The sequence below is a fragment of the Hylobates moloch genome, unplaced genomic scaffold (assembly GCF_009828535.3).
Source record: "Hylobates moloch isolate HMO894 unplaced genomic scaffold, HMol_V3 SCAFFOLD_9, whole genome shotgun sequence".
Lineage (NCBI taxonomy): Eukaryota > Metazoa > Chordata > Mammalia > Primates > Hylobatidae > Hylobates > Hylobates moloch.
In genome coordinates, this window is record NW_026652284.1 from 61,684,983 (window position 1) to 61,707,836 (window position 22,854).

Consider the following 22,854-nt stretch of genomic DNA (forward strand, 5'->3'; position numbering starts at 1 on the left):
TGTGTTGCGTATGTTTCATGTGTGTGATGTGGGATACATTTTCTAATGTAACTTTACAGCACTGTCCAAAGTTTCTATATGTATCCTTTAACACAGTCTCAGACTAAGGCATAAAGGGGCTCAGAGAGTCTGTCTTTTGTTGTAGCAATGTAGTCGGGAGAGGGAAGTGGGAGATGAGGTAGCCAAGAAAAACTCAGAAAGGGAAGGAGATGCTGTTGTATGAGGCAACACAGAACGGTGGGGCTTATGTTGCTGAAAGTCACTTAAAGTCACTGGCCCGAACATGTGATCCCACTGCAAACCGAGTTCTCCCTATGTGACTCACTGCACGACACCGTGTGAGCTATTTGACTTCCGGTTTCCTGCCCCATTTAACAGGAACAAAAAAGCAGATAGAGGTTTCATTGTAGTACATAACAAATTAACATAAAAGATGTTGCATGCATAATAAAATATTCTCGTTAAAAGGTGAAATGATTGACAAATTTAACATTAAAAATAGTATCCTGTTGCGTCAGTGTTTACACAGGAATTTCAGACCTCATTTCTAAACACTGTTTTCATTCATGTAGTTTCATTCACTGATTTGGTGCTGTGGCATGTTAATTATTTTTTCTCAGAAGTCTTTCTAGTTTGAGAGATTCACAGTTCTTTCTAAAATTCAAACCAGAAAAGTAAATAATTAATGCTAGTATACTTAATCTTCCTATATCTTTAAAAATGAAGAAACAGAGTGCTACATGTCCCTGGAGTTTAGGTGTCGGTTGGGCAGGCAGTCATGGATCAGGTAACGCAGTTTGTTGAGCCAAGTCGGCAGTTTGTAAAGGACTCCATTCGGCTGGTTAAAAGATGCACTAAACCTGATAGAAAAGAATTCCAGAAGATTGCCATGGCAACAGCAATAAGATTTGCTATAATGGGATTCATTGGCTTCTTTGTGAAATTGATCCATATTCCTATTAATGACATCATTGTTGGTGGCTGAATACATTTTGGAAGAGAATTTTTCATCTTAGATATTGGTGAACAAGTATGAGGCTGTGAGAAGCTCACAGAATACAAATTTGCCTGTATGTTTTGTGGGTTTTTTTTGCTTTCAAGATGTTTTCTATTTCTAAATTAAAGTAATTTCAAAGTAAAAAAAAAAAAAAAAAGTAAAGAAACACAAGCATATCTTTATGGGATTATGTCCCCTTTGATCTTCACAGTCTTTCATAACAGATTTTTTCCTTTAAACACAGAATAATTGATAACAATATAGCTAAATGTATTAAACACTAAAATATAAACACTGACAGTACATAGTGTTTATATTTAAACAAAATAATAAGCAAATGCTTGTTTAATGCTCATAAATTCCCTCTGAAGTTAGCACTATGATTATTCCAGTATCACAAATGAGAACACTGTGACTTGGTGAATTTAAGCAACTGGGCCAAGGCCAAACAACTAAGTCTTTTTTTATTCCATTATTCTCATTATTTATTTATCTTTCCAACTTTTATTTAAGTTCAGGGGGTACATGTGCAAGCTATTTCATGGGTAAATTGTGTGTTTCAAGGGTTTGGCATACAGATTATTTCAATATCACAATGAGAACACTGTGACTTGATTAATTTAAGCAACTGGGCCAAGGCCAAACAGTGACTAAGTCTTTTTTAATTCCATTATTATCATTATTTATTATTTATTTATTAATTTACCTTTCCAACTTTTATTTAAGTTCAGGGTGGTACATATGCAAGCTATTTCATGGGTAAATTGTGTGTTGCAAGTGTTTGGCATACAGATTATTTCATCACTCAGGTAATAACCATAGTACCCAATAGGTAGTTTTTCAATCCTCACTCTCCTCCCACCCTCCATCCTCTTGCAAGCACCAGTGTCTGCTGTTTCCTTCTTTGTGTCTATGTGTACCCAATGTTTAGCTCCCACTTATAAGTGAGGACATTCACTATTTGGTTTTCTGTTCTTGCGTTAATTCGTTTAGGATAATGGCCTCCAGCTGCATCCATGTTGCTGCATAGGACACGACCTCATTCTATTTTATGGATGCATAGTATTGCATAGTGTATATGTACTACATTTCCTTTATCGAGTCTACCATTGATGGACATTTAGATTGATTCCATGTATTTGCTATTGTGAATAGTGCTGCTATGAACATACGCATGCGTGTGTCTTTATGGTAGAATGATTTATATTCCTTTGGGTATATACCCAGTAATAGAATTGCTAGGTTGAATGGTAGTTCTGTTTTGAGTTCTTTGAGAAATCCCCAAACTGCTTTCCACAGTTACATTTCCACCTGATGTAAATTAGGTCGAACTAATTTACACTCCTACCAGCAGCAGAGTATAAGCACTCACTTTTCTCTGCAGTGGCACCAGCATCTGTTATTTTCTGAAATAATAGCCATTCTCACTGGTATGAGATGATAGCTCACTGTAGTCTTTATTTGCTTTTCTCTAATAATTAGTGATATTGAGCATTTTTTCATATACTTGTTGGCTGTATCTATGCCCTTCTTTTAAGAAGTGTCTGTTCATGTCTTTTGACTATTTTTTAATGGAGTTGGTTTTGCTTATTTATCTAAGTTCCTCATAAATTCTGGTTATGAGACCTTTGTCAGATACATAATTTGCAAATATTTTCTCTCCTTCTTTAGGTTGTCTGTTTACTCTATTGATAGTTTCTTTCACTGTGCAGAAACTCTTTAGTTTAATGAGGTCCCATTAGTCAATTTTTGTTTTTGTTGCAATTGCTTTTGGGATCTTTGTCGTGAAATCTTTGCCAGGACCTGTATGTCCAGAATGGTATTTCCTAGGTTTTCTTCTAGAGTTTTTATAGTTTCAGGTTTTACATAAATCTTTACTCCATCTTGAGTTGATTTTTGTATATGGCCTAAGGAATGGGTCCAGTTTCAATGTTCTGCATTATGGCTAGCCAGTTATTCCAGCAACATTTATTGAATAGGGAGTCCTTTCCCTTTTGCTTGTTTTTGTCAACTTTGCAGTGACTATGTCTTATAACTGGCTTTCAAATTCCTGTTTGATCCTTTCTCAGAGACAGAAGGAAAAACAGTAATCTGAGAAGCTTTGCTTTTGTTTCTTTTACCAGTTTTTCCTTGCTTAGGTCACACCAGCTGCCTGTGTTCAGAGACACTTTATAACCTTGCTGTTACATCAATGCATTTAAAGAAAATTACTCCTTTCCATCCATTCACGTATTTCTACCAGTGGTTTTTTTTACCCCAAAAATGAGAATTTGATCATGTTATGCTTCTCTTTGAAAATTTCCAGCAGCAATTTGTTGCTTAAAGGATAGTTTAAACTCCGTAATATGGCATGATACTGATAAAATATTAAATGAGAAACATTTACAATAATTGTTCCATATCTTAGTTTTTATTAAAACACTCCTATGAGAAAGGTAGGTGTCAGATATTCTCCCCAAATTGTAAACTGATGAAACACAGCTGAATTACTTTCCAAAGATATCTAGGAAATAGACAATGGAGCCAAGAACAAATTATATTTCATAGTCTCCTAGTTTACTCTATAACAATTTTAAAGAATCTTTTATCTTTATATCAGCTTTGATACATATAATAGGCACTCCGACATGTACCACACATTCCCACATGCATACTAATAACTTATCCTATTGCTGGTTCTTTACAAAATGTGTCTTTCCTATACCACTCATGACGTCATATTAGAGTATGATTGTGAGTGAGGGGTAACGTAGTATCAAGGATATGAATGCTTGCAATAGCCAAGCTGTGGAATCAACCTGTGTCCATCAACAGATGAATGGGTAAAGAAATGTGGTATATATTCAAAATGGAATACCATCCCTCCTTAAAAAAGTAGAAAATGCTGTCATTTGTGACAACATGAATGAACCTAGAGGACATTATGCTAAATGAAATAAGACAGGCACAGAGAGATGAATACCACATGTTCTCACCTATATGTGGAATCCAAAATGATGGAACTCAGAAGCAGAGACTAGAATGGTGTAGGAGGAGGTTGGTCAGAGAGTACAAAGTTGCAGTTGGAAGAAATAAATGATAATCATTTAAGGTGTGGATATGCTAATTAGTTTGCTTCAATCATTCCACAGTGTATACATATATCATAACATCACTGTGTACCCCATAGTTATGTACAATTAGAATCTGTCAAAAAAAAAGGATAAGAATGCATGTTTTAAATATATATAGATAGGAATTCGGGTCTATGTTCTGATACCTATATGGCTGTAAGACTCTGGGACAAATTGCCGAACCCCTCACCACCACTTTTTTGTTTTGTTTTTTTGAGATAAGGTCTTACTCTGTTTCCCAGGCTGGAGCACAGTGGTGCAATCATGGTTCACTGAAGCCTCTGCCTTCCAGGCTCAAGTATCCTCCTACTTCAGCCTCATGAGTAGCTGGGACTACTGGCACGTGCCAACATACCTGGCTAATTAAAAAAAAAAATTGTATAGATGGGATCTCACTATGTTACCCAGGCTGGTCTCAAACTCTCCTGGGCTCAAGCTGTTCTCCCATGTTGACCTTCCAAAGTGCTGGCATTACAAGCAGGAGCCACCATGCTTGGCCTTTGAACCTCTTTAAGTCCCAATTTTCTTATCTGTAAAATGGGAAGAATAAAATATAGATCTTAGAGATTTTATGAGAATGGAATAAGATATTTGTAAAGTGCTTAGCACTTTTGACATATAAAAATTGTCCAAGAAATGCTCGTTTCAAAATTGTTCTGCTCTAATTTGTTTAGAAATTTCTCGTTTAGGGGTTTGAACTCTATTTTATTAACATATTCCTCGCAACACAATCTCCTAATGGATCATGACACAGCAGTGTGTGATGATACCACATTCCAGATAATACATCTTTAAAGTGGTTAACTAGTCGGGGGCACTGTCAGAAATCTCCCATGCAGTCTGACTTCCCCCAGATTTGGGCAAGCCTGAAAAGCAGGTACAGAGCACAGAAAGCAAGTGACGTAGCCTCTCTATCACAGCATCCCCAAACTGTTACTGGCCGGGCGCAGTGGCTCACCCTTGTAATCCCAGCACTTTGGGAGGCGGAGGTGGGCGGATCACGAGGTCAGGAGATCGAGACCACGGTGAAACCCCGTCTCTACTAAAAATACAAAAAATTAGCCGGGCGTGGTGGCGGGCGCCTGTAGTCCCAGCTACTCGGAGAGGCTGAGGCAGGAGAATGGCGTGAACCCAGGAGGCGGAGCTTGCAGTGAGCCGAGATTGCGCCACTGCACTCCAGCCTGGGCAACAGAGCCAGACTCCGTCTCAAAAAAAAAAAAAAAAAATGCAGAACAGAATTTGAGGGCAAATTGCTGCAGTCAGTGGTTGATTATCTATAAGGCTTTTGAAAAGAACATTCTCTTGTATTAGGATGCCATTTGGGGCTAATAAATATTATACAAGCATTAAAGACATTTTTGCAATTGCTTATGTACTAATTGAAATATTGCCGATTCTAGGATTAATAAGAGCAGTACTCAAAGCTGCTAACAGCCAAATCTTTGACATCATCTGGAGCCCATTCGAGTCTCTGCTCCTTCTCTTACCAGCTTTATGTTCTTGAGTAACTTAAGTGGCATCTCTGAATCTCTTTACACAGCTGTACAATGGGAATAATAATGGGACTTACTTCATAGGTAGGTTGGTTGAGGATTAAATGAAACAATACATATAAATGCTTAGTACAGTACCTGGCTCATCTTAATGACTCAAACAATATTAACACTCATTTTTCTCATATGAAATATTTAACTGGTTTCTTATTTTATTTCATTTGAAATAGTCTTATTTTTATATCCAAGTTTATCCTCCCTTCCCTCTCCATGCCACACACAGTTTTTCTCATCTCTGGGATTCAAAGAAATTGTGTATACAGCAAAGAAACCTCAACTGGGATGAAATGGAGCTGGATGACAGAGGACCCAGTGTTTGGGTTTCTTGGAAGAGCCTTAACTGGGACGTTGGTCAGGAAATGTTACCAATGCTATTTGTCATGCTAAAAGGAGATGTGACCAAATAGAAAGGACTGTGGGGACCATGAAAGGAGAGTAAATAGGCTCTGGCTGGTTCTGAATTCTGGAATCTCATTAACAGTCATCAGGAGCAGACAAGCTGGTCGTATTCTGGGGTCTTCCAATTTGTGCCAGAGAAAGGCTCTCAGAGAAAAGTGCCACTTAAGCCTTCCTGTCATGCCTGGGAGTGTCAGAAAGTTGTTTGGTATGACTCAAAGCCTGATTATAGTTTGGCTTGTATAACCACCATCTGCCTGCATGATTTATCTCAGCCTTTTTAACAGTATGGTTTTAGTTATAGCACTGGGATTTTTTAGGTGCAATAAATGGTAAGAGTAAATTACCCCTTTAGATTAAGAAACATATGTTATGAAGATTAGCATTGTCAAGCAGTTTATAATGTATTTTGTTCTGAAGGGAAAATTTTATGGAAATTTTAATCATCAACAAGGAATCTGAAGTACCACCAAGAGTTGCTTCACTCCCCCATCTTTCTAAATTAATTAGTGCTGTCCTCATTTTCAATAGAACTGAGTGGCTGCCTTTTGTTGGGCTTGCCTAACAATGCAATTACAGACCAAACTAGTGCCTGGAAGAATTCACATAGCTGTTTGAAAATTCAGTAACGTTGCAGGACGTTGGACAGAAAACCCATGATGTCTGGGACCATCAGGAAAGTTGTCAAAAAATGTAACAGAAGATTATGGCCTAAACTGCAGCCTGTTTTTCTTAGCATGGTGCCTCTTCAACATCTCCTAATCTATTCCTCTTTTCCTTTCACTTATATCCCCCCAACTGCCTCAGAGAAACACACTTATGTATACATACATGTGCTTTAATATTCATACATCTAACATATTTATCCCTTCTTCAGTCTTCCTCCTTTATGAAAAAAATAGAACAAGCTTTAGGAATCAGATGACTATAATGTTGTTTTTCCAATGATTTTAAACCTATTACTTGACAATTATGCATTCATTAGCAGTTCAGAAAACTAGCAATTTCACGTATAAGAAGTTAATTTCTTAGATTAACAAAGATTATACAAGGCACAGGGAATGCAAAGAAGCTAAATAAACACTTGTTGTTTCTTTATTGTTGTTGTTGGTTATAATTCCCTCTAAGCTATGAGCCCTATGAAGATGGGAATTGTGTCTGTTTTTTCCACCATTATATTGTCAACACTTAAAACAATGTCCAGTGTATAGAAAGTGCTCAATAAACATGTGCAAAGTGAATGATCTCGTTGAACACTTACTATATGTCATATACTAAGTTCAGTTCTGAAAAGATGAAGCTTCAATATCGAATGTCTTTGCAGTCTACAAAATGCTGTGGGAATACAGATGAGGAGCAGTGAACTCTCCTGATGAGGCAATAATGGAAGACACAGGAAATCAACATGAAGAGGAATTGAATTTCAAGCTGGGCTTGGACCAGTAAGTAGGAGTTCAGCAGATAAAATAGGAGAGTGGGGAGAGTATGCTGAACAAAGAGAACAGGATTTAAAAAAGGGATGGAGGTTTGATGGTCCATTTGAGAACCATAAATAAAAAATGTGGCCAGAGTTTAGGCTGTCTGTGAAGGTGTGTGGCAAACAGGGCTTGAAAGGTAGCCAGAGAGTTTGAATTTCATCCTGTAGAGGGAGCCATTTAGGATTACAGTATTGTTATATATTGCCATAGAACAATAACTGAACTCAAAGTGCATAAATGCATGAGAGGTGGGAAGCTGGAGCAAGAGCATCCTGTTTGGTAGGTATTGTACAGGTACATGAGGGAGCAGAGTGGGTATGAATTAAGAGACAGCAGACAGGATAGGATGGAGGGGATAGTGGTGGGATAGTTAGGTAGAGCTAATAGGATTTAGCTACTGAACTAATTGAATGATAAAGGATAGGAGGGAGTTAACTCCATTACTCTCTGGAGTGATGGTTTCTCTCCGGAATGATGTGTATACTCAGATGACATTTGTCAAGACAGTAAATGGGAGAGTTGGAATATCTTTTGGGAAAGTGATGAGTTTGATTTGAAAGATGTTTATCAATGCTACCAGCTTTGATAGTTTTATAGTGATGGACAGGAAGCAATTGGAATACGGGTTAAGAGCTCAGAAGAAATGTCAATGCTAGAGACAAAGTCAAGAATGATTTGCTTTAGAAGGGATAGTGGAAGCCCTGGATGAGATCATCAAGGTAGAGCATGCCAGATAAAAGAACGAGAAGACTAAAGCCTGAATCTTGGGAAATGTCTGTATTTCAGGAGGGATGCAGAAAGGAATAAAGAGGGCACTGTTAAGAAAGAAGCCAGTATGTAGTAACACAAACCAAGGGAGAAAAATTTCACAGAGGAGGGAAAATTAACAGTGTCAAATGCTGAAGAAGCCTGGTGACTCAGTAGAGTGTGTTTGATATTTAAAAATCCATTGGTGTCTTTGGAAGTGTAATTAATTAATGACTGTGAAAGTCAAATGACAGGACCAGGGAGTCAAGAAGCAACTATGAGGAGAGGAATGAAAGCAGTGAGCATTGTACCTACTCTATGACAATGTTAATAATGAAGGGAAAGGAAGACCCACTGGGAACTTGGTGAAGTGGCCATGTCTGGGAAGGTTTTTATAAAGACAAAGAGAAAAGTGGTCTAGGAAAAATAGTCATGGGTGAAGAAAGGATTGAAGGTCACAGAGAGAAAACATTACTCATGGACCAATCCAGAAAAATGGAAGAAGAAAATGGGGTCTTTTACTTGGGCCTTAAAATGATTAAATTCATTCTCTCACTGCTGTCAGTTGACGGAAATCGTGAGTTCTCTGAGGTCTAGAAACAATAAAGCCAGGGATATTTATTAGCTGTACTTATTAAATAATATTAAGGTATGTTATTAAGAATATTTGTTTTTATTTATTTATTCAAGATGCGTCTCACTCTGTCACCCAGGCTGGAGTGCAGTAGTGTAGTCATAGCTCGTTTTAATCTTGAACTCATTGGCTTAAGTGATCCTCCTGCATCAGCCTCCCGAGTAGCTGGGACTACAGGCGTGTGCTACCATGCCCAACTAATTTATTTATTTTTTGTAGAGACAAGGTCTCACGATGTTGCTCAGCTAGTTTTGAAGGAATATTTGTTAAGACTCACACCATTTTGAGGATTTTCCTTTTTAGGGCTGAAGCTTCAGGATACATGGGAATACAAAGTGAGTCTGGCCTGAACTGAGAAGTGATCAGCCAGGACTCTGCCCTGCATGTATGCAGAATGGGCACCACTGCTTTGGCTGCCTTTCCTTAGCCTTCAGCATAACCATTCCATTAGTTAGATTAAGGAAAGCAATTATCTGTAATACAGTATATTTAACTTGGATCTACATTAGAAGAAAGCTCATTTCTGGTTATAATGTGGTTGTAAAAACCTTACTCATGTGCAGTGGGCAATCTGTAGGCTGAAAGATTAAAAACCCTGAAGATATTTCTTCTGATTCTGTGTGCTGTGCTTAACATGGTAACCCTGCAGCATGAATGAAGACTGCAATTGAACGGTTAGCCACTGAACCAATAAGTACACTCATTCAGCATGCAGGCAATGGTGAAGCACAGAGTATTGTCCCTTCCATCATTCTTCCTGGAAAAAGCAAGCAAACTAAGTGGAAGACATTTGCATTAGGTGAATGTGTTTGGTTGCAGAGGACTTGTGAGCTCAAGATGCTAATGGTTTTGGCAATACGCAGATAAGGAATGTGTTTAGACAGAATTATCTGCTGAGCTGTTACATGACCTGCATATTGGATTAAGCTTTGTTTTTCAGAGCAACCATCGATTTCTCATGAAGTAGAGTATATTTCATGATTGTTCTTTAAATGGGCTCTTTATAAAAAGTAATGACTATCAGTAATTAAAATATCCGGTGAATATCAAAACCATCAGGGCAGTAACTTGTACAAACAAAACACAGAAGACTAAAAAAGTACAAGCTTTTTTTTTTTCACTTCTAAGTCAAAGGGAGAGTTTCAGATTTACAGAGTGAAACCTTTGGCTGTTGGAACAAATTTGGTATTGCCTAAGTTGCTAAATGAAGACTATCCTGAAAGAGAAGAGGAAGGAAATAATGGTTTGCTAAGATATTTTGAATTTATTTAAAACAAAAGTGCTCAATATTTCTGAAAATAACCCAAGGAAAAAATCAATAGGATATCAAATCAATAATATAGGGTTCTCAGGTGTTTTTCTCAGCATACATTCTATGGGGCTGGTCTCTAATTTCTGACTCTGTTAGACATGGCTTTTTAGCTACCGCAGTACAGGGCATACTGGGAAAGAATTTTGTCCTAAAACTAGAGTCTCATCTTTGGAGATGGACAGAACTGTTTATAAAGAACCTAAGATCTAAGCCGAAAGACAAAACAAGGTATTAGAATAAGTCCTGGATATCTGAAGGCTGTGTCCTCTTGCTCTTTTCATCCCCAAGATATTACATAATTCCCAGCATATGGAATTCACTCAAAAATTATTTGTTGACAAAATGAAGAACAGGTAATGAATGATTCTACAGAAAAACACACTGTAATAATGGGGGTATCCAGGGATAGAAGTGTTCAGACATTCAGGCAATTGGCACTAGGGAAAAGTCTGTTAGGAAACAATGAGAGAGAAACATAGGGAGGGGTTCAGACTCAGGATCTAAGTCCCAAGAGAACAGGACTAGGGCTGGTCTTTGAGGTGCTGATAATGTAGGAAAGTTGCCAAAGCAAAATCCAAGTCTAAAGGATAAGACAAAATCTCATTTATCGAGCCTGCATGACTAAATCATTCATCTATTCATTTATTCATTCAACAATTTATTATTGAGTGTCTTCCCTGTGCCAAGTGCGCTACTAGATGCTAGGAATAAAACAAAAAGAGACAAAGATTCCTGTTCTCATGTGGCTAATAGTAAGAAGAGAGAGAAAATCAAGAAAAAAAGGTAATTAAAATACAGAGTTTACTAGATGACATTAAATACTTTAAGAAAAATAAAGCAAGAAAAGGAGATAGTAAGCATTGGACATTATCACTAAGGTGACATTTGAATAAAGACAAGAAAAAAAAGGTAATGGAGTGATCCCCAGAGATATCTCAGGGAGGAGTAGAGACAGAGGGAACAGCAGGTGCAAAGGCCCTGGGGCTCTGAGGCTGGAGTGGATCAGATATTTTCCAGAAAGCAGGGGGCCTTGTGTAGCTTGTAGCAAGTGATCAAGTAGGCAAGTAATAGGAGATGAAATCAGAGAGGCAAGGGGAGGAGCAGAATGCAGGCAGATCCTGTAGGGCTTTGTGGGATTGGACTAGATGTGCTGAAATCTGGCCTCTCTACAATCAGAACTGTTTTTCAAGATCAAGGTCAGGCAAAGCCTACAGGGATGGGTTTGATAAAAAGCACTTCTTGTGAGCTGTGAAGAGGTTGAGAACCACTTGGGTGCTATCAGTTAATCCTCAGGAAAAAAAAAATGCTTAGGAAGCAAAATGTGTCATCAGCACCCTCAGCTTCTTCTGGGGACCTTTCCCATGTCACTGTGCCCAATCCTTAGAGGAACACACTTATGTCCTATTTCCATAGAATCTAATTTTCAGTGAAAAACTCAAGTATTAGCATTTCTGGCTTAATATCAACCAAGGGTTATTTAAATTATAATTTGGCTAGACTACAAAGTCCTCAGTATCTAAAGTAACATAATGATGGAATGAGAAACATTGAGTGAACATGCTCTGGCATGGAACTGGTTATCTTTAGCTGGTTTTCCACTGGCAACTCCTTGTATGTGCAGTAGCTGATGTCTAAACACAGCTTCTGTTTTTATAGTTACTCTCTCTGTATATGTAGATGTATGTAGTTTATTATATACATAGTTCACGATGTGTTGAAGTAAAATTCCTAGTGTAATTTAGCCTTGAAGTAAATATAATAAAACAAAATAAAGTCCGAATTTAAGAAATATAAGGGAGGCCAGGCACGATGGCTCACACCTGTAATCCCAGCACTTTGGGAGGTCCAGGCAGGAGATCACTTGAGGTCAGGAGTTTGAGACCAGCCTGGCCAATGTGATGAAACCCCATCACTACTAAAGATACAAAAATTAGCCGGGTGTGGTGGCACATGTCTGTAATCCCAGCTACTCAGGAGGCTGAGGCAGGAGAATCACTTGAACCAAGGAGGTGGAGGTTGCAGTGAGCCGAGATCATGCCACTGCACTCCAGCTGGGGTGACAGAGCCAGACTCTGTCTAAAAAAATAACAAAAAAAATGGAAAAAAGAAGAAAAGAAAAAGAAAAGAAAAGAATATAAATATTCTCCAACATCTAATTCTGGGTCATCCATGCCCCTCCATTATCTGTTTATTAAACCAGTTGCCCAGCAATATCTGACCCCTACATAACTGCTAGGGAAAGGACAAATGGAATTTACAGAAATAGAGACCCAGTAGAGACATTTATGGACTAACTTCTATTTGCATGAAATTACTGGGTTTGTTCATTTTTTAATTATTTAAAAATGCTGAGAGGCTCTATTCCAGCAGGGATGGATGCCTGGTTCTTCACATACATTAAGTAGCAAGGGAGTGACAAAAAGAAGGCATATTGTTTTATCCTTTTTTTTTTTCCTGGGAAACAGGACCTCTTCAGTTGAGGGGACTCAGAACTCTCTAGGAATTTTGTTCTATTCTACTTCATATTCATCATAAGCCAAACCTATGCATCCATGAGTGTAAAATCAGTTGTTCAGCCACTGCTTAGCACAGCTAGTTTATCAAACAGGGTATTGTGGAGTCTAAATAGAAACAAAAAGCTTATTGATTTGGACAATTCTCTTGAGAGCTCATTGAATTTATTGTGATATTTTTCTTTATACAGAAAAGAACCAGATTAGTACCTGATAACAGATCAGCACATTTGTAAATGCTGGATGCTGAGTTGTAGGCAACATGTGATTGAATGCAGAATTCCTAATTATTTTGCTTTATTGTGTTAGCTGCAAGAACAGGGAGGGGTAATGAGGTTCTGATCTCTTCTGCAGGGGCCTAGCATAGCTATCGGAGAGGCAGAGATGGGCTAAACCCTGAGGTGCACTCCAGACCCAAACGAGGCTGATTTCAGCAGTTGCTGAGAGGCTGTGCATGATAGGTGTCAGAGCTAAATGTGTACATTCAGAGAAGAAGGTGGAGGATGGAGGACACAGGTGCTCTGGTGGGTTAATCTGTACTTGAGATGACAGGTGTCCCTATTACCCCTGGGGTGAGATTTTCATTCCAGGGTGGAAGGGAGGTAGTGGTGAAGATGAATCCACGCTTGGGGAGGAAAGGGTTGCTGTGGCGATTATTCAGGAGGTAAGCGCCAAGGCAACTATTTCCCTGAATTATCAGGTTGAAAATACGGAAAACTTAAGTGATAATGAGATTAAGATCTAGTCCCTCAGAGGCAAGAGGAGATTGGTTTCCTTGGAGGTGAGTTGTACCCAACAGCTGTGTAAAGCGATACTTTTTGTTTGCTATAAAGACAAAACAAAACAAGACACACACACACACTCTTTATTGATGCATGATATATACACAGAAAAGTGCATATGTCATAAGCATACAGCGTGAGGAATATTTACAAACAGAGACACTTGTGTAACCGGTACTCAGACCAAGAAACAATATTATCAACCAGACACCTCATAGTGTCCATTAGTTTTACCTGCTTTGGTATTTTATGTAAACAGCATCATGCAGTATGTAATCTTTCATGCTTGGCACCTTTCACTCAATGTTACTTTTGTAGGATCTATTCATATTGTTGCATGTCGTTATTATTTCTATAGAGTATTCCATTGTATGAATATCACCATTTTTATATCCATTCTACTCTTTATGGACATTTGGGTGGTTTCTAATCTTTAATTACTATAAATAGTGTTTCCATGAGCATTCTTTTGGTGAATATGCTTACACATTTCTGTTGGGTATAAGCCCAGAAGTGGAGATGCTAGCTGATGAGGGATATGATCTTCAGCTTTGGTAGATGCTGCCAGTTTTCCAAAGGGTGGTTGTACCAATTTTTGTCTGCCCCTATTTTTTTTTAAATGTGAGTGGCACAAAAATTTTCACTTAGCTCTTGCCTGAAGTACTTCCTTACTTCCTTCTTGTCTTAAAGTGTCTATATTTTGGGTAACAACAAGGCTTTCTACCAAGTCTCAAGAAGTTTAAGCTGTAGAATTTTAAAAAAGGGGGAAATTACGGGATAAGTCTGAGCAATAAAAATAAAATTACATGAGGTGATTATGCAAGACTGGGCCCCCAAGTCTCTTTAGCTCTTATTTTCTCCCCCAAGTATCAGCCCTTTATTTAACTTTTGTGCCCCACTCGAGTATTTGACTATAGTTCTTTTTTTCGTGAAAGCTCCCAGTATCTTCAGGTTCCTGCACAAAGTCAAGTTGTAGAAGATGAATCTCAGAGTTCCCAGTACATTGGGATTTGTATTAGTCTGTTCTCACATTGCTATAAAGAACTACCTGAGACTGGGTAATTTATGAAGCGAAGAGGTTTAATTGATTCAATTCCACAGGCTCAACAGGAAACAGATGTTTTCATAAACAGATTTTCACTGTCAGCTTTTTCAGTCAACATTTTGCTCTTTCCCATAAATTTCAAGACCCCAGGGGGAAAATTAATTTATATATTTTTTAACTGTAACTCTGTTTATGTAAGATTTACTTTCTTCTTAAAAAAAAACAAAAGCAAAAAATAACTGCTAGGATCGATAGTTAAAATATACTCTTAAAGATAAGCCATGGAGCTTTCACTGTACTTTATGTATTAAAGGCTTGAATTAAGAAAAGAATCACAGATAGAATATTTTACCTTAGGGAGCTTATATCTAGCTGGTGTATGGCTTTCAGCAGAATTCTTCAGTTTCATTGATGGAAACCTAATTCAAACAGACTTAAAATAGAAAATTGATCATTCAATTCCTGCCAACATCTCTGCTCCTAACATTTCCACATTTCCATTCCCACTGGCCTGACTGCTTATTTTCAGCACCCTTTGCCCGTAAGCTCTTTCTGGCCTTATATAGGGGAGAAAGGTTGGAAGTGCTCTAGAATTAACAGTAAAGAGTGTCCATCTACCAATGACAGGGGTTGGTGAACAAATACCCCAGCCTCCTTGTCTCTCCAAGTCCTAGAGCTTCCTATTGAGATTAAGCTCAAGTTACCCAACATGACACTTCGCTTGGTAATACAGACTTTATTGGCTTTTTTCTTTTCTTTACCTTACTTCTCTACTCCCCTGATAGCATTTTATGACATCAATACCTAAATAAACTACTTGCACTATAAGCCTCATCTCAAGAACTACTTCTGGTGATAAAAAATCAGGTGCCACATGCAGGCTTAGAAAACAAAAACAAAACAAAACAAAAACCCAACTACTTCTGGTGAACTCGCACTAAAACAAGTGGCTTTTCTAAGAGAAAGAAGTCCAAAGTAAATTTCAGGCACCCCTAAATCCAGGGGCTTAAGTGATGTCATTGAGAGTGCATTTCCCTTGTTTGTCTCTTCAGTTTTTTATCTTAGAGTTATTATCACCCATTGGCTTCTATTAAGATTGCCAGCAGCCCAGTGGCCCAAGATGATTGCAGTGGCCCAGCTGTAGACTATATTCTTTCAGCAGCACCAACTCCAAAAGAGCTATTCTACTCTGGTTTTTCTGATGGAAAGGGCTATGACTTCATTGGTCTGAATTTAGTCCATGTCTAGCTTTAATCCAATCAATATGAGAGTAGGGATGGAATATACTGACCGGAATATACTTGGGTCAGGTATTTAATCCTGGAGCTAGGCTTGGGTTAAGCCCATCCACATCACATCTCTGCAAATAAAGGACAGTGGCTTTTTCCAAGGGGTAATCAGGTTTCTCTTTACAGAAAAAAAAGGATGCTAGAAAGGTAAACACTCTCAAGAAGCAAGATATTTATGTTCAAGATATTTACGTACAGCGGTGCAAGGCAAGTGTGGGTATCAAATAAGTGATGAAAGCATTTGTGATGTAGGCAGAATTATCATCCAGGAACTAAGAATGGCACCAGGAAGAGAAAAAGGAGAAAATGTTAATTCTTAATTCATCAATGGTCTCTATCTGTGAAACATGACTAACGTTATTCTCAAACATATAACTACCATCAGTTGAAGTGAGGCACAGGAAAACTCCGCCAAAGGTGGCCGGTAGCTTGCTGTAGTCCTGTGAAAGGATGGCTATTAATATACATTTTACAGCATAAGCCAGAGTACAGGAACCAATTAGTATAGTAAAAAACAATGGATAAAGAGCACTTTTATGGTCTTCTCTAGTACCATTTAGTACCGTTTTATTCATAGTGGCCATTTTTGTTTAAAGCATAGAATAGCTATGAACAGAAGATTATAAAATATCAAATTGTAGTTCAGAGTGTTGATATTTTCTACCAATATTCCTATATAGCCTCTTTGTGTACAGTGAAGACAAGGTATATTGAAAGAGGAAAGAATTTGGAGCTGGACAGACTTGGGTTCAAATCATGGCTTTGTGATTTATAAACAGAATTTGTAACATTCTTCAGATCTCTCGACCTCAGTTTCCTCACTTGTAAGAATGATTTTATAATACCTCTCTCACAAACTTGTGAGGATTAAATGGGATTTTAAATAAATGAATTGGCCTTTAGTATAATATGATTATAATGATGGACACTGATAATTTTTAAAGAGAAAAATGTTGGCCAAAGGAGAGTAACAAGTGAAAAATAGTAATCAAATAACACAGTTTCAACAGATTCCATAAAAATTTGGCTGTTATCTTCAAAAATATTTTTAAGCAAGGAGAGACCGTAGAAGCCTAATTCAGTTCAGGGTGTTGGTGTATCCCACCAGTCCAAATCAGTTTGACAATTCATTTTCTACTTTGTAGTAAGTAAAAGGAAAAAGAATGATTAACTTTTGTTCAAAAAGAAACAAATGCATAACCATGAAAAGAACTTCCCCCATATATCTTTGTGGGAAAATCAAGTAACCCTTTGCTTCTCTGTCCCTCTTGGGCATAGGAAATATGCTTTTGGTGGCACTGTGCCATTTTACTTTATTGCTTATAAGGAAGAAAACAGATGGAAATTTTCTCAGGAATTCTGATTGTCCTTTTCATAGTTAAAACATAGTTGTGGTCTATTTTTTCTCAAATATCTGTTACATATATTAGGTAAGTTCATCGTTTTAAGAATAGATTGACAAACTCATTCAGAAAGGCTGACAATAAGAGGAAGCGCAAAGGCAACCTATATAAATGCAAACAAAAAGAAAGCAAGAATCATCCTTTTTTGGTGTTTGATTTTATCTTTTTAAAAATTTGTACAAATTTCTGGGTACATGTGAAATTTCATTACATATGTATAATGCATAGTGATGAAGTCAGAGTATTCAGGGTGTCCACTACCCAGGTACAACACATTTTTGTTTAACTATAGTCATCCTACTCTGCTGTCACACAATGACTTTATTCCTTCTATCTATTTGTATGTTTGTATACCCTTTAACCTATTGCTCTTCATCCTTCCTGTCCGCTATTCACCCTTCCTAGTCTCTGTTACCTACCTTTCCACTCTCCACCCCCATGTGATCAAATTTTTTAACTCTGACATGTAAGTGAGAACATGTGATATGTCTTTTTGTGCCTGGCTTATTTCACTTAAGATAATGACCTTCCATTCATGTTGTTTTAAATGACATGATTTCGTTCTTTTTTATGGCTGAATAAAGTATTTTGTTGTGTATATATACATTTTCCTTATCCAATCATCTATTGATAGATACTTAGGTTGATTTTGCAACTTTGCTATTGTGAATAATTCTGCAATAAACATGTGAGTGTGGGTATCCCATTGATACATTGATTTTGTAGACACAAATAGTGAGATTGCTGGATCAAATGGTAATTCTACTTTTAGTTACTTTAGAAATCTTCATAGTGTTAACTACAGTGGAAGACTAGTTTACATTTCCACCAACAGTGTATAAGAGTTCCTTTTTCTGTGCATCCTCACCAAGATATGTTATTTTTTTTTGTCTTTTTAATGATAGCCATTCAGACTGGGGTAAGATGACAAGTAATGTTGAGTTGTTTTTTTAATACACCTGTTGGCTATTTATATGTCTTCTTTTGAGAAATGTCTCTTCATTTCCTTTGCCCACTTTTTAATGGGATTATTTTGTTGTTGTTGTTGAGGTGGTTGCATTCCTTGTATATTCTGAATATTAGTCCCCTGCTAGATGAATAGTTTGCAAATATTCCGTTCCATTCAACAAGTTGTCTCTTTACTCTCTTGATTATTTCTTTTGCTGTGTGGAAACCTTTTAGTTTAATTAAGTTCTATTTGCCTTTTTTGTTGTCGTTGCCTGGGCTTTTGAGGTCTTAGTCATAAATTATTTGCCTAGACCAATGTCCGGGAGAGTTTTCTTCAGGTTTTCTTCTAGTATTTTTATATTTTCATGTCTTACATTTAAGTCTTTAGCCCATTTTGAGTTTATTTTTGTGTATGGTAAGAGATAGGTGTCCAGTTTCGTTCTTTGGAATGTGGCTATCCAATTTTCCTAGCATCATTTTTTGAAAAGGTGGTCCTTTTCCAAATGTAAGTTCTTGTGGGTTTTGTCAAAAAGCAGTTGGCTATAAATAAGAGGATTTATTTCTATATTCTGTTCCATTGGTTTATGTGTCTATTTTTATGCTGTTTTGGTTACTATAGCCTTGCAATACATTTTGAAGTCAAATAATGTGATGCCTCCAGCTTTGTTCTTTTTGTTCAATATTGCTTTGGCGATACAGGTTCTTTTTTGGTTCCATATGAATTTAGGATTATTTTTCTAATTCTGGGAAGAATTACGTTGATATTTTGACAAACATTGCATTAAATCTGTAGATTGCTTTGTGCAATATGATCATTTTAATGATATTAATTCTTCATCCATATCATGGGATATTTTTCCATTTGTTTGTGTTTCTCTCATCAGTGTTTTTAAGTTTACCTTGTAGAGATCTTTCACCTCCTTGGTTAAATTTATTCCTAGGTATTTTATTTTTCTTATAGCTATTGTAAATGGGCTTTTCTTCTTGTTTTCTTTCTCAGCTAAATCATTATTAGTGTAAAAAACACACTACTGATTTCTGGTAGGTTGATTTTGTATCCTGCAACTTTACTGAATTTGTTTATCAATTCTAAGAGTTTTTTGGTAGAGTCTTTAGGTTTTTCTAAGTATAAGATTATATTATCAGCAAAGTGGGACAATTAGACTACCACTTTTCCAATTTGGATGCCTTTTATTTCTTTCTGTTGCTTGATTGCTCTGGCTAGGACTTCCAGTGTTATGTTGACTAGGAGTGGGAAAAGTGGGCATCATCATCTTGTTTTAGTTCTTGCAGGAAATGCTTTCAACTTTTTCTCATTCAGTACAATGTTAGCTATGGGTTTTCCACATCTAGCTGCTATTAAGCTATATAATTTATGTTCCTTCCATGCCTAGTTTGTTGAAGGCTTTTATCTTGAAGGGATGTTTAATTTTATCAAATGCTTATTTGCCTCTATTGAGGTGATCAAATTGTTTTCATCCTTCATTCTGTTGATGTAATGTATCATGTTTATTGTTTGCATATGTTGAATCATCCTTGCATCCCTGGTATAAGTCCCATTTGATTGTGGTATATTATGTTTTTGATGTGCTGTTGTATTTGGTTTGGTAGTATTTTGTTAAGGAGTTTTGTACATCAGGCTCTAGGTTTTCCAGTTGGTCAGTGTATAGTTGTCCTTAGTAGTCTCTGATAACTTTTGTATTTCCTTTTTTACTTCTGACTTTCTTTATTTGGCTCTTCTCTCTTCTTTCCTTGGTTAAGCTGTCTAGTGGTCTACCAATTTTGTTTATCTTTCTGAAGAACGAGTTTTTTGTTTTATTTTTCCTTTGTATTGTTTGTAGTCTTTATTTAGTTCTGCCTTGATCTTTATTATTTGTTTTCTTCTGCTAAATTGGATTTCCTTTGTTCCTGCTTTTCTAGTTTCTTGAGGTGAACTGTTAGATTGTTAATTTGTAATCTTTCTACTTTTTTTGATGTAGGCATTTAATACTATAAACTTCCCTCTTAGTATTACTTTCGCTGTATTCCACAGACTTTGGCATGGTATTTCTGTTTTCATTTGTCTCAAGAAATTTTTTGATTTCCATCTTCATTTCTTCATTGACCCTATGGTCATTCAGGAGCACGTTGTTTAATTTCCATGTATTTGTATAGTTTCCAAAGTTCTTGGAATTAATTTTTAGTTTTATTCAATTATGGTCTGAGAAGACACTTGATATGATTCTGATTTCTAAAAATTTGTTGGGGCTTCTTTTGCAGCCTAACATATGGTCAATCCAGGGAAATGTTCTATATCCTGATGAAAAGAAAGTATACACTGCAGTTTTTGGGTAGAATTTCTGTAAATGTCTGTTATGTCCATTTGGTCTAAAGTCCAGTTTAAATCCAATGTTTCTTTGTTTATTTTCCTTCTAAATGATCTGTCTAATGCTGAGAGTAGGACGTTGAAGTCCCCTGCTATCAATGTATTTTGGTCTATCTCTGTCTTTAGATCCAGCGATATATGCTTTATAAATCTGAGTGATCCATTGTTGGGTGCATATTTATTTAGAATTGTTATGTCTTTTTGCTGGATTGATCCCTTTGTCATTATATAATGACCTTCTTTGTCTTTTTAATTGTTGTTGACTTAGTCTTGTTTGATCTTTTATAAGTATAGCTACTCCTGCTTACTTTTGGTTTCCATTGGCATAGATTATCTTTTTCCGTCCCTTTACTTTCAGTCTATATATGTCTTTATTGGGAAGTGAATTTTTTTGTAAGCAACCTATTGTTGGATCATTTTTAAAAAATCCATTCAGCCATTCTGCATTTTTTAAGCAGGGAGAATTTAATTCTTTACATTTAAAGTTATAATTGAGATGTGAGGCTTTGTAATTTTCACATTCTTAATTATTTTCTGGTTATTTTTTATATTCTCTATTACTTTCTTTTTCTCTTATTGTTAGTCTTTATGACTTGGTAGATTTCTGTGGTGGTATCATTTGAATCCGTTATCTTCCTCCTTGGTGTAATTGCTTTACCAATGAGTTTTATATTATCATGTGTCTTCATGATAGTAAATGTCATCCTTTCACTTCTAGGTTTAGAACTCCCGTGATCATTTCTTGTAGGCCAGTCTAGTGGTAACAAATTCCCTAAGTATTTTATTTCTCCTTCATTTAAGAAGAATAATTTTTCTAGACACAGTATTCTTGGTTGATGGGGTACTTTTTTTTCAGCAGTTTGAATATACATATTATCCCATTCTCTTCCAGCCTGTTAGGTTTCTGCTGAGAAATCCACATTAGTCTGTTGAGGTTTCTTTATATCTGACTAGACACTTTTAATACTTTTAGGACTCACTCTTTATCTTTGACTTCATACAATCTGACTATAATGTACTGCGAAGAAGACCTTTTTGCATTATATCTTCCTGGGAATTGCTGAGCCTCTTATGTCTGTGTATGTAAATCTCTTGCTAGACTTGGGAGTTTTCATCTATTATTTAATTAAATAAATATTCTAACCCTTTCATTCTCTTTTTTTTCTCAGGGATACCAATAATTTGACTATTTGTTTGCTTTACGTTGTTCCTAGGGTCACAAAAGTTTTACTCATTCTTTAGAATTTTTTTTCTTTATTTTTGCCTGACAGGATTATTTCAAAATATTTCAAGTTTCCAGATTCTTTCTTCTGCTTGATCTAGTCTATTGTTCAAGCTTTCAAATTTATTTTGTATTTCATTAAATGGATTCTTCAGTTCCAGAATTTCTAATTGTTCTTTTACAAAATATCTGTCTTTTTGATAAGTTTCTCATTAACATCCTGAATTGTTTTTCTGATTTCTTTGTATAGGTTTGCAGAATTCTCTCATATCACATTAAACTTTAAAATCAGTATTTTGAATTCCTTAACTGGAATTTCATTTTGATTGGGATCTCTTGCTGGAGAATTATTGTGTTCCCTTGATGGAATCATATTTTCTTGCTTTTTCATGTTTTCTATGTTTTTACATTGATATCTGCACATCTGGTGTAACAGTTGCTTCTTTTAATTTTTTGAAATTGCTTTTTTAGTAGAAGACTTTTTCCTGAAGACATATATATATTAACAAAGTTGGTGGATAGAGTACTTTGGCTTTGAGCAGTAGTGTGATCTTCAGCTGTAAACAGGTTTAGTAGTATTTGTGATTTCCTCTTTGGCTTAGGGTGCGGTTATGAGTAGAAGCTGTGGTGAAGTTTTGCTGGGGACTAGAATGCCAGATGGGCTAGTCTTTGGGCCCCAGTGGTGGAGGTAGTGGGCTGAGCACACCTGTTTGGGGGCCCAAGAGACACTGGCACCAGTGTTAGTGAGGTGGGTCTAGAAGGTCCAATTTTGGGGCCCCCAGGTGGCTTGCTTAGATACTGGTAGTGGCAGCAGTGGACTGGGCATGTGGGTGTGTTCTTGGGCCCCTGAGAAACTGGGGTGATGGCAGTAGTTATGGTAGAGAAACCTACTGGAACCCAAGTAGTCCATGCTGGTGTTGGTAGTTGCTACAACAGATTGAGCTGGCCAGTCTTCTGGCTCACCGGTGGTGTATGTGGATGAGTTCCAGCTGTGGTGGTATAGTTAGATTGGGCCAGCCTGACCTGAGACTCCAGTAGGAGTAATCAGGTGCAAATG

At 36.9% G+C, this 22,854-nt stretch overlaps 1 protein-coding gene across 1 annotated transcript; it reads left to right on the forward strand.

Moving 5' to 3' along the window:
- Positions 1-758: 758 nt before the first annotated feature.
- On the forward strand, positions 759-1,095 carry LOC116812663 (protein transport protein Sec61 subunit gamma-like). The gene has a single exon (XM_032758460.2). The coding sequence runs from the start codon at positions 779-781 to the stop codon at positions 983-985; it is 207 nt and encodes a 68-aa protein (XP_032614351.1). The 5' UTR covers positions 759-778; the 3' UTR covers positions 986-1,095.
- The last annotated feature ends 21,759 nt before the right edge of the window (positions 1,096-22,854 follow it).